Genomic DNA, 11,757 nt, shown 5'->3' with positions numbered 1-11,757 from the left:
AAAGCTGAACAATAAATTTGAAAATGCTGCCTGCTCTAGTCCCCACCTTAGGAATTTCAGTATGGATGAAGAAAAATGAATGTGTATGATAAATGTCTAAAGGTGGAATTAGCAGGACTTGAAAACTGGAGGCTGTGAGGGTAAGACAGAATGAGTGGTATAGAACAGCGGTCGCCAACCTTTCAGAATTCACGGACCACCAGTGGTCCGCTGACCACTGGTGGGCAACCGTTGGTCTAGAATGACATTCGGATTTCTGACCTGAACAGCTGGGAACTGCCATTCATTGAGAACTCAAAAGGAGGGAGCGGAGGGCCAGTATCCAATGATGTCTTTCTTGCAACAGTTAAATTTAATATCTTAGTGGAGAGTGGCAGTAAGAAGATAAAAGTTCAAACCCATGGCTTTCTCGGTTCTCATCTTCCTTGAATAATCCCCGAGTTCTGACATAGTTTTGTCCAACCTCTTTCTCCTCGAAACTCTCCCCTCCTTCCCCATCTTCTCTCCATCCTGCTCCTCACGCTGCTAGTTCTGTCCCTGATGCCTTTTGTTCCTCTGCCTCCATGAAATACCTAAAGGTGGCACGCTCTAAGCCTCTCCTCTTGCTCCACACCCTCATTTGGGTAGCCTTGTTCATTCCCGGTGTCTTGATGATCACAGCAGCAAAAATGATTTCTCTTCAGCCCTACCTATTCGATGTTCTCCAGGAGATTCCCACCTGGATGCTTTGAAGTCACCTTGAATGCAGCACATGCAAAATGGAACTTACCCCCAATTGCTTCCTGCTCCCCGCTTCCTCCTCTGATGGGTCTCACATCTTTCCCCGTTGCTATTCCACTGCCTTTGCTCCCAAACGGCTTCGCACCTGAGCTCCCACTCTCCTTTTGGATCCTCTCTGAGCACTGCAGCCCATACAATCTTTCTAAAACATACCTCTGAGTTTGTCATTCCCCTATTTTTAAAAAATCAATAGTTTTCTGTTGGAAAACCCAACTTTTCAGACATTATACAACTTTGTAATAGCATCAGTTCATCTTATTTTTTCTCAGACCTCCTACAGATACCCCATGCCCTCTCCCACCAAGTCAAATTGCTCACTCCTTCCCAAACACATCCTCCACTTCCCACCTCCGTGCCTCCCCTCCTGTCAGTGTCTTTGCCCAGAATGCTCTTCCTCCATCTCTGCCTGTGAAAACACAAATGATATAGTTAAGACTCGGTGAAGATGCCGCCTCCTTCATGAAACCTTCTCTAACCACCTCAAATGGAAGGAGTTCACTTTCCTCCCTCAACTCCCACAGGCTTTACTTGCATCATTTTGGCGTCATTTATTATACACTGACCAGTATCATAGACATGTGTGTGGACATCTTTGTTCTCCTCTCACCTTTCATATTAGAACCTCCTCATGCAAGAATTATGTCTTATTCAGAAAAGGTACTGAAAGAGCCTGGCCTGGGAGTCAGGAGACCTGAATCTTAGTCCTTGTTCTGCCGCTGATGAGCCCTGTGACCTTGGATAGCTTAGCTCGCCATGAAACAGAACTTTGCAGTTTAATGTATCAGTCTGTGTCCCGAGTCCAGGGTTAAAGGAACCATGCTGAGGAGAGGGGAAGGAGGAGGCAATGTTTTTCAAGGCCCTAGAGTTGGCAGAGGTAAAAAAAAAAAAAAATCAAGTTTGAATTATACATCTCGCCATTTCCTAATGAATGATTCATAGAAATTATGATCTGACGACACTGAGGGGAAAATCCAATTTCTGAGGTTGTCCTTATTGCCCTTGGGCTTTTTCCTCAGGTTGCTTGCCTTCCATCATTTCTTCCCTTCTAACTAGAGGGCGTTTCCAATCCCCAAACAAACCCTTCTAAAAAGTTACTTATAAGTTAGTTGTTAAAAATCTTAATGCATTTCCTATGAAATGAAGGTCTGGACAATGGTAGGATGCCATGGTTAGGATACCAAGCTAGCCTGGAAACGACCTTTAGCCCAGAGGGCACCTGAGGTCTAAACTGCTGCCAGTACCTGATCTATAAGTAAGCACTAGTAGCACATGGCTAATTAGCCCCACGGTCAATCCCATCACTTGAGATCCCCATGTGGAAGCCTGAGGAGTATTGTTTGGGTCAGGGTGAGAGAGTGAACTATAATATTTAGAGAATCTGTGGGTTTAAAGAAGAAAATTAGAAGGAGCTTAGGTTGATTTTTCAGACTAATCAATTGTCTATTCTTCTATTCATTGTTTCCTCCTAATGCACATCCCAGGCTTATGCACTTCGTCCCACAGACTCGGGGTTTCTTGGCCTCAGTAGTACCATTGACACTTTGGGCCTGAGAATTCTGTGTTCTGTCTCCATGAGTGGGCTGTCCTTTCCTTTGTGTCTTCCTGTTGTGTCCTCCTACCATTGTCACCTCTTTTGTTTGCCAGCTGCTTCCGGATTTCCCATTAACTTGCTTAAGCCATCTGTCCTCCCTACCTTCAGGGGCAGGAAGTGGGAAAAAGATGGCTAGCTGATACTGGTGGTGTCTGACCATGATGAACCCTCAACCTGCACCCTGTGGCCAGGCCCCAGGCAAGTGGCCAGGCCTCCCAAGGGAAGTGGCTGGAGAGGCAGCTAGCCAGGCTAAATTCTCAGCAAAGGGCTCTCAGAATGGGTAGAGATTCTAGTGTGAAAATGGAGCCTAGACCCAGGGGCGCCTCCCATCTAACTATCAACATTTTTAACAATGAACTGAAGGCCAGAGGCCTTTTTCCCATTTAGGGACATAAAATGAGCCCCCTGTTCACTATGTGATACTGGTTAGAGCAGTGGTTCTCAACCTTCCTAATGCCACGACCCTTTAATACAGTTCCTCATGCTGTGGTGACCACCAACCATAAAATTATTTTCGTTGCTACTTCATAACTGTAATTTTGCTACTGTTATGAATCATAATGTAAATATCTGATATGCAGGATGTATTTTCATTGTTACAAATTGAGCATAATTAAAGCATAGTGATTAATCACAAAAACAATATGTAATTATATATGTGTTTTCCGATGGTCTTAGGCAACCCCTGTGAAAGGGTCGGTCGACCCCCAAAGGGGTCGCGACCCACAGGTTGAGAACCGCTGGGTTAGAGGTTAGGAGATGAATAATGACCAAAATTAAAGCAGGAAATGACTTGGTGTTAGATTTCATAATTTTTTTTTTTTTTGGTATAGCAAAGATGGAAATTTATTGAAGAACAAGTACAGACTCCCACGTGGGGAAGGGGAAAAAAAAATCTCACAGCACAGACACCCAAGTGGGGAGGGGGAAAGAGTCCCCAGATTTCATAACATTTTTAATGGCCCTCGCTGGTTTGCTCAGTGGATAGAGCATCAGCCCATGGACCAAAGGATTCTGGGTTCGATTCCGGTCAAGAGGACATACCCTAGTTGCAGGCTTGATCCCCAGCTTTTGTTGGGGTGTATGTGGGAGAAATGTGAAAGATGTTTCTCTCTCTTTCTCCCTCCCTTCCACTCTCTCTCCCTCCCCCAAAAAAAAAAAAAAAAAAAAAAAAAAATCAATGGAAAAAAATCCTCAAGTGAGGATTAACAAAAATATATATTTTTTTTAATGTCATCTTGTACACCTAAGTTTATGGTTGCAAATTTATATGTACTTGGCATCATTGCTATGATATCAATAAATTTCTGTTATTCTGACCTCAACCAATGTTCTCAATCAAAATTCCAGTTCTTTCAGACCTGTCGACTTTTCCAAATACCCCTTGCAAAACTCTACCACTGCATGTACCGGCTTTATATGGGCAGCAACGAGGCCTGTATCTTTTGGTTTTCATGATCTTAATACGTCAATGCAAATATGACCAGATCCCTGAGCTCCAAAGCTTATATCTTTTAGGAGAGGGGAGGAAACCCCAGCTACCTCACATGCCTGCTGCTGGTGGGAAGGGGCGAGGAGTCACCTTGCTTCATGAGCTGTGTGCAACATTTTAACACTGTCCTCGAGATGGGGCTGTCACATTGGGAACTGTATTGGGAACAGGGTTGATTCAATATAATCATAGTGACATGATATTGGCTTTAAAGTGGTATGAAAATGGAAATGAGACGACAAGCCATACTGAGAAGACAAGCCCAAAGGGTTGTGGAAGATGAATGAAATGTACAAGTACTGGTCCAACAAGGACATGTTACCATCCATAAACAAAAAGGTGGACTTGGTAAAAGCAATGCACTTTGGGCTCCTTGCCACTCCTTCCTTGCTCTCTTTTCCCTTCTCACTGATTTTTAAATACAGTTTTCCTATTAGAAAAAATGTTTTCATTCTGGTCTTTTAAAAAGCACGAGCACAGCATTTTAATCAAGCAGACACATCTGCATTGCATGTTCAGGGAGTGGGGGAAGGTGAAGCTAGATAAGGGTAGAAAATAGAGCACTGTACACAGTTCATGTCTGGGCTCCACCACTAAGTTGTTGTGTGCGTGGGGCAAGTCACTTTACATCTCTGACCCTCTGTTTCCTCAACTAAAATTAAGGTTTTGAACTTGGTAATCTCTAAGACTCTTTTCTTCTAGTTAACATTCTAGTGGCCAGGGATGGTCAAGGACTGGACAGATCAAACCATGTGTGAGGGTTTATAGAGAATAACAGGCCTGGCCGGCATGGCTCAGTGTCGACCTAAGAAACAGGAGGTCACGGTTTGATTCCCAGTCAGGGCATGCGAGCTCAATCCCCACTGTGGGGCCTGCAGGAGGCAGTCGATCAATGATTCTCTCTCATCATTGATGTTTCTATCTCTCTCTCCCTCTCCCTTCCTCTCTGAAATTAAAAAAAAAATGTTTTTGTTTTTTTTTAAAGAGAGAGAATAACAGGAACAACAGGTCAAATCTGCAAGGGTTTTCCTAAGCTCTAGCAGAATCAAGTCCTACATCTATTCCAAGAAAGAAACAGGAAAAACAACACAATATTCTCAGGGCCAAATTGTCAGTTTTAGCTGGAATTATTTCCTCCCACCCCTTCTACCTCCTTTTTAATCACCAATGACTTAGAACAGAGGGAAATTAGCAGTGGGCTGTGAGTGCCTGACCCACACCTCTCAGATCTGCCTTTATTTTGCATGGACCGTGGGACTGTCTCTTCAGGGATTTCCTGGAGTTACAAATCTCCCTCTTTCAAGGTTAGAGTTACCAGACTGCCTGTGTGTGTAGCAGGGCCTTTTTCTCTTAGCACTTTGTCTATAGAAAATAGAGAAAGGTTAACTCACTCCGGCTGCTTCTACAGTCCTCAGGTTGAACACCGAGCCCCAACCTGGCCTGGCTGATTAGACCACGTGAGTGATGCCAAGTTCTCAGGATCCCAGCCACCATCATTCACCCTGGCCTGCCCTGGACCAGCCTGCCCTCTGCCCCCCACCCCACACCCCCCATAATCCTACACGCAGATGCTATTCCACAACCTGACTCCTCTCTCACTATTTCGCTGAAATTGACCACCTGCGCCCGTGCCAGTATAACAAAACCCTTTCTGCTTGACTGGTGAAGCCAGCTCAGTGTTAGTAAGAGGGTGCCAAGGGCATTCCTTCTCCTCTCTATTAACAAAGAGACGTAAAAAGTTATTTCCTTCAGGAAACTGTCCTGAATCTGTTTTCTCACCAAAAGAGATCCTAAGAGAAGGATATTTAAGACCAGTGGGAAAGGAGACCTGGCGTCTCCGGATCTCAGGCAGCATTTTGTTCAAACTTCTTGTTTTAAATCTGAGAAAATCAGAGAGGTAAGGTGACTCACCCAAGGTCACACAGCTATTTAATGTGAGGGCCATTACTCTAACCCAGATCTTGTCACACCTAGACCTGTGCACTCCTGTGAAAAAGATACTTGGGCAGACAGAACATTGTAGCTCTGTGGACTACATCTAATCTAGACAACAGACAGCACTAACCTATTAGCTCAGTGTTAAGACACAACATTAGACACAGGAGGATAGACAGTAAGAGTATGCTGTGATATTTACAAAGGAAATAAAGAAAATACCTCAATACAAATTTGTATTTGCATACAAAGCTGATGAGCCCAATACCCAAGAATGTCTATGTGGGCAAACACATTGCAGTTAATGTTCTGGGGGACTGTTATGATTGAATTACATCGCCCAAAAAGGTAGGTTGAAGTCTTAACCCCAAGAACCTGTGAATGTGACCTTATTTGGAGGTAGAGTCTTTGCAGATGTAATCAGGTTAAGATGCAGTCATGCTGAATTCATATGGGCCCTACCCCAGGGTCTGGTGTCCTTATAAGAAGAGGGAAATTTGCCGAAACCGGTTTGGCTCAGTGGATAGAGCGTCGGCCTGCGGACTGAAGGGTCCCAGGTTGGATTCCGGTCAAGGGCATGTACCTGGGTTGCAGGCACATCCCCAGTAGGAGATGTGCGGGAGGCAGCTGATCGATGTTTCTCTCTCATCGATGTTTCTAACTCTCTATCTCTCTCCCTTCCTCTCTGTAAAAAATCAATAAAATATATTTTTTTAAAAAAAAAAAGAAGAGGGAAATTTGAACCTGGACACATAGGAGAGAAAGCCACGTGAAGAGGAGGCAGAGATTAGAGTCATGTATCCACAAGTCAAGGAATGCCAAGGACTGCTGATTTCAGAGTTCTAGTCTCCGGAATTGCAAGAGAATAACTATCTGTTGTTGTAAGCCACCCAGTTTGTGATATTTGTCACCGCAGCCCTAGGACACTAACACGGTCTAAGGAATTGGTTGGGCTGGGCTGGGCTGAAGTGAGGAGACTGAAATCATGCAAATGAATGCGACCCAGCAAGCTCTAAGGACCGTTCCTGTAATAAAGCTCCCCTGCACAGTGTGGTCCTCCACACACACTACTCCACTCACACACTTCCAGGACGCCTGGAAGGAGACGAGCAGTGGAGGGAGACAAACCTGGGTTTGAATCCTGTCTGCTACTTGGGTTGTAAAGGGCAGATAACCGACTTCTGGGGTCTCAGTGCCCTCACTTGGAGAAGGCAGCCTCCCTCCGAGGGTCAGTGTGAGAACTACTATGTTCACCTGTCGCAGCAGGGTTTGTTCTCTGTCTTTGCTTTATGTAGTCTTTGAACTGAATTACAGGCAATTTGGGGGGGGGTTGGGGATGGGAAAGTTTAAACACTTCCCACTGGAGAAAGGAGTCTAGAGTCATTCAACGATGGTGCTGGGGGGCACCGTGAAGGCCATGAAGACCAAGCCACTACTGGTCATGTTGTATGTTTTCCACACTCACCACAGACATGTGGGGCACCTGGGAGGCCTCCAGGTGGATGTCTGCTGATGGGTGAGGTGACGTGGGGAGACCTCAGAAAGAAATGGGACTTAATCTTATGGCGAAAATAAGCCATTTGGCATCGTGGAGCAGACCTCACTCACCTCACTACTTTGCTCAGACCTGGCTGGCTGTTTCTGGCCCAGTACCTCTCAAAGGATGACTTGCTAGCCATCTTCCTTGAGTGACCTCCAGGGTGTGCAAAGCCTGAGCTTAAATGAAAGTGACTAGAAATTAGGTGCTCAGGATTTCTAAAGTATTCTCAGCTGTATAACTGATTCTACGTCAAGAGACCAAAAGAAGTCATTTTAAAAAGGATATTTAACCCAAAGTCAACTGTAACTTAGAGGGCAAATACAGTTCCTATTGTAAAGATAAAATGTGCAAGGAAACAAAATGAACTATGCCATTTTTAGCCCCCGCAAAATATACCTGCCAACCCCACCCAGGCCACTGCCTTTCTTACTTCCCCTGCTGTATTGCTCTCCTAACACCTACTACACATGACATATTATATTGACTTGTTTATTCAATATTCAACCAGGGCCCATCTCTACTTCCTAGAATGTAAGTTTCACCAAGGCCCAGACCTGGTCTCTTTTATTCACATATGTATCCCCAGGGCCTGTCACATAAATTGGTTCACAATACATATTCGTTGAATAAATGAGTGAATGAATAAACAAATAAGTTTTGGGGGGGGAGGGGGCCAGTCATATGATGCGGATGAGGAAGTGAAATATGTGGCTGCCTCTTGCCTATAAAATCTGTCCCTATGCGACTCGCCATTAAGAATATCCCTGTCACTTCTATGCCTTGCTTCCACCATCACCGAGTAACCTTTGGTTTAAGTCTTCCTATGTACCTGTTCCTATATAGGGATCACAATTTTGGTTTGGTATTTTTCACTGTAAATTAATAGGTTTCCATTTCATTTTTTTTTTAAATTGGTTCACATCTCAAAGAATCCTGAGGAACAGAATCTCAACCACGATGAAAACCTGTGGTGAAAAGAGCCAAGAATGGCACGTAAGGGACTGGGGTTCTAGATCTGTCCTTTTGACTTCTGTGTGACCTTTAAAAAATCACTTATCTGGGCTTCAGTTTCTCTGTAGAGGCATTGAACTTGATCACTTCTGAGCCCCTGCCATCTTTCAAAGTTAGGATTCTATAAAAATTATTAAAGTAAGCTCTTCTGTGTATTTTGACTTCCTAAGAGAGGTGTCAACTGGTATCTCACATCACTGTCTAATGGCAAAATAGGATGGGTCATGGGTCAGCACCCTTCCTGGACTCGGTTGTCATCCCAGGGAAAGACAGATGGGCTTCTCATTAAAAATGCAAAATGCCAGTGAAGGCACTCCCCAGGGACAATGGAGAGCACACAGCAACTCTTGCCATTTAAAATGGTACAGGTGGTGCATGGGTGTGGGGAGGGGGAAGGCGGTACCAGAGGGGAGGAAAGGCACAGCAGAAGGTAGGGGATGTCTCGGTGATGGGAAGGCAGGTGCCAAGACCATGGGTTTGGAGAGGCAGTCATTTTCCTGTTAGGACCGAGCAGACACTTACGCTTGGCAAATGAGACTGTGCCCATGAACTTTTAGTAGATACATGAAGCTATTTCCAGTATAAGTCATGTCATTGTGGAGGAGTGCAAGAGCTGAGTGTCCCATAAGTTCATCTTCCTTAGAGGTTTTAATTATCCATCTTCCAAGGCTGCCCCAAGCCTGCTCTCTGTAACCCTCTCAATGTTCGTTATTGGTCTTCCTAGAGATCTTGCTAGCTCTGAAATTTACACCTTCACATGAAACTCCTCACCTGAGTGCTAGTCTTATGTGACAGCCTACCTACAAATAAGTGCCACTTGGATAACATCACTTTAAATGTAACATGTCAAGGGCAAACGTAGCATGAGTCTCCCCAATTCACTCGGCTTCTATCACTGGCTTCACTACTCTTATTCTGAGACTTAAGTCTGAAGGGCTCTGAAATTTACACCTTCACATGAAACTCCTCACCTGAGTGCTAGTCTTATGTGACAGCCTACCTACAAATAAGTGCCACTTGGATAACATCACTTTAAATGTAACATGTCAAGGGCAAACGTAGCATGAGTCTCCCCAATTCACTCGGCTTCTATCACTGGCTTCACTACTCTTATTCTGAGACTTAAGTCTGAGACTTAAGTCTGAAGATATTTTTCACTCCTCACAACCCCCTTCATCAGCCTTTCCCCCAACTTCCATAAACAACAAGCACAAACTCACCAATCTGCCCACTGCTCAAGAAATGTTGACTATTCCGTGATTTGTATTATGACCTGAAATGATCTGACCCATCACCCAAAGCTGCTGAGGCTTCTCACAGTCTCTCTCACACTCATCTTCTTTCTCTCATCGCTACCTTCATCCATGTTTTCATCCTTCTTTCCTGAACTTTCTTTCTTATTGACCTTCCCATCTCCAATTTCTCCTGGCTTCAATTCATCACAAATAAATCCACAGGTTGATCTTTTTGAAACCACTTTGGTGAAGTCACAGTTTACATACAAACCTACAAGGGATCTAGTCAGTGTTTAGAAATTCCTCATTCGGCATCTAAGAGCTTTCTGTGGTCAACTGCTCCCTTCTCCCCAAGCTACCCATGATCTATACTGGCCTCTTTCTGACTCATATTTGTTTGAGCCCCAGCTATGTACCACCCCTCATTACAGCATGCCCCTTCTCTCAGGAAAGCCCAGCCTCTGTGATGCTGGCCTGCAGCCACCACAGTCACACCTGCCTTAGGCTGTGCTCATATTCTTGCCCTGCTAGGAATCTCCTCCCCTCTGCCAATCCAGATGTGTTCTCTCTTCCAAGATGCACCTTCCCCTGAAGGGGTCTCGTGAATAAATCCCAGATCACAACCTTCCATCTTTCTGAATTCCCTCAGCATTCTCACACTAGATATCTATTACTAGGTATCTCTCTCTTTTTATTTCACATGCACTCGTCTATCTCCTCAATTGAAATGTGAGCTCCAGAAGGGCAAGGACCAAATCTACTTCTTTCACCCAGACCTGGACTGGGCAAGAGCAGATGCAAAGCCAGCAGGGACCTTGGCTTTGCACATAGCTCCTGGACAAGTCGCACTTGCCTCAGTGCAGGCAATACATGCAAAAATGCGCACCAAAGACCTAAGACTGGCTCCTCATACAAGACTAGAGACTTGGCCATGTTTTGAGAAGTGCTTGTTAAATGCTAAATTGAAATTTAAAGTATAATTCAAGTTCCTTACACAGCATGTATTCCTCTAGCACAGAAATCTCTCCCGAAGTACAACGGCCGGTATAACCTACCGGGTCTCAATCACTAATCAGATGTGAAATTCTGGACTCTTCTTGGCCAGAATGCTAGGTCCAGTGGGGACAAGAAGGAGCTATCTCCGCTGTCCCGATCAGAAGTTGCCCCCACACCTGGCAACTACCCTAAGTTAGCACTAGTTCATGCCCTTGAACCAAAGTTGTGCGACTCCAGTACAAGGCATGTATTTGCAGAGCCCGTAAGCCCGGCTCCCCTCCTGCCCTGGGTCCAGTTACACAATGTCCTGTCCAAACCTAAACCACAGCACGGTGATGTGCGGCCCCTCGCAGAAAGCAGAGAAGAGGCCCCTGTCTGTCCCCAGGAGCCCTCAGGCGTGCAGAGAGGGAGACGGAAATGGACTCACCTTCACACAGTAGTTCATGCCCATCCCCAACAGGTGCTGCAGGAAGTGCCTGTCCTGCCTGCTCCCGGGGGTCGGGTCCCCAGGGCCCGGGAGGGGGCAGGCATCGGGAGTTAGGGCGCTTGCCCTGCGCCCCACCACGTCCTGCTGCTGCGGAGGTGCAGACCCGGACCTATTTAGGCTGTTTTCGGGTGAAGCCGGGCTGCTGGGAGCCGGATCCTGGCTTTCCTGGAGCTTCAGCCGGGGCACCTCTTTGGTCCCCAAGCAAAAGTTTTTCAGACTCAGCAAGGTGGCTGGGTTGGCCAGCTTCACGCTGGCCATCCGCGGGATCAAGGTGCACAGTGGGGTGGGGCTCTCCTGGGACGGCGAGGGGGCATCTTCAGCCGGCAAGTGAGGGGCCAGGGCGGGGTAGGGAGGCTGCGGGGAGCCCTTGTTCCCGACGGAGCCTCCGGGACTGCCTTCGTCCAAGGACGTGACGGACTCGTTCCGAAAGCGGCTGTACTTGGCCCTGTGCAGCATCCCGGGGTGCCCGAAGAGTCCTACAGGCAGCGCAAGTCCTGCCAAGCCGTCCGGGCTGCGTTCTCGCATAGCCTTGGCAGCGCTGAGACTGGATACTGTGGCATCAATCGCCGCTCGTCTGCTAGATAACCGGTGCGGAAAGCAAATGTCTCCACGCCCCGTGCGACTCGCGGCGGCCGCCTCTTCGGCTCGGCGGCCGAGCCCTTGGGGGTGACAGCCGAGAGGGAAGACGGC

General features: G+C 46.3%; 1 protein-coding gene across 1 annotated transcript in view; it reads right to left on the bottom strand.

Annotated features, from left to right (window-relative positions):
- SHC4 (SHC (Src homology 2 domain containing) family, member 4) overlaps positions 1 to 11,751 on the bottom strand; it is a 115,560-nt gene extending 103,809 nt beyond the window's left edge. Inside the window, exon 1 of the mRNA XM_005863973.2 lies at positions 11,008 to 11,751. Within this exon, the coding sequence (XP_005864035.1) occupies positions 11,008 to 11,592 (585 nt within the window). The 5' untranslated portion in view covers positions 11,593 to 11,751. The remainder of the gene's footprint in view (positions 1 to 11,007) is intronic.
- Between the last annotated feature and the right edge of the window lie 6 nt (positions 11,752 to 11,757).

This window comes from Myotis brandtii, unplaced genomic scaffold (assembly GCF_000412655.1).
Source record: "Myotis brandtii unplaced genomic scaffold, ASM41265v1 scaffold182, whole genome shotgun sequence".
NCBI lineage: Eukaryota > Metazoa > Chordata > Mammalia > Chiroptera > Vespertilionidae > Myotis > Myotis brandtii.
This window is presented reverse-complemented; position numbering and strand designations above follow the sequence as displayed.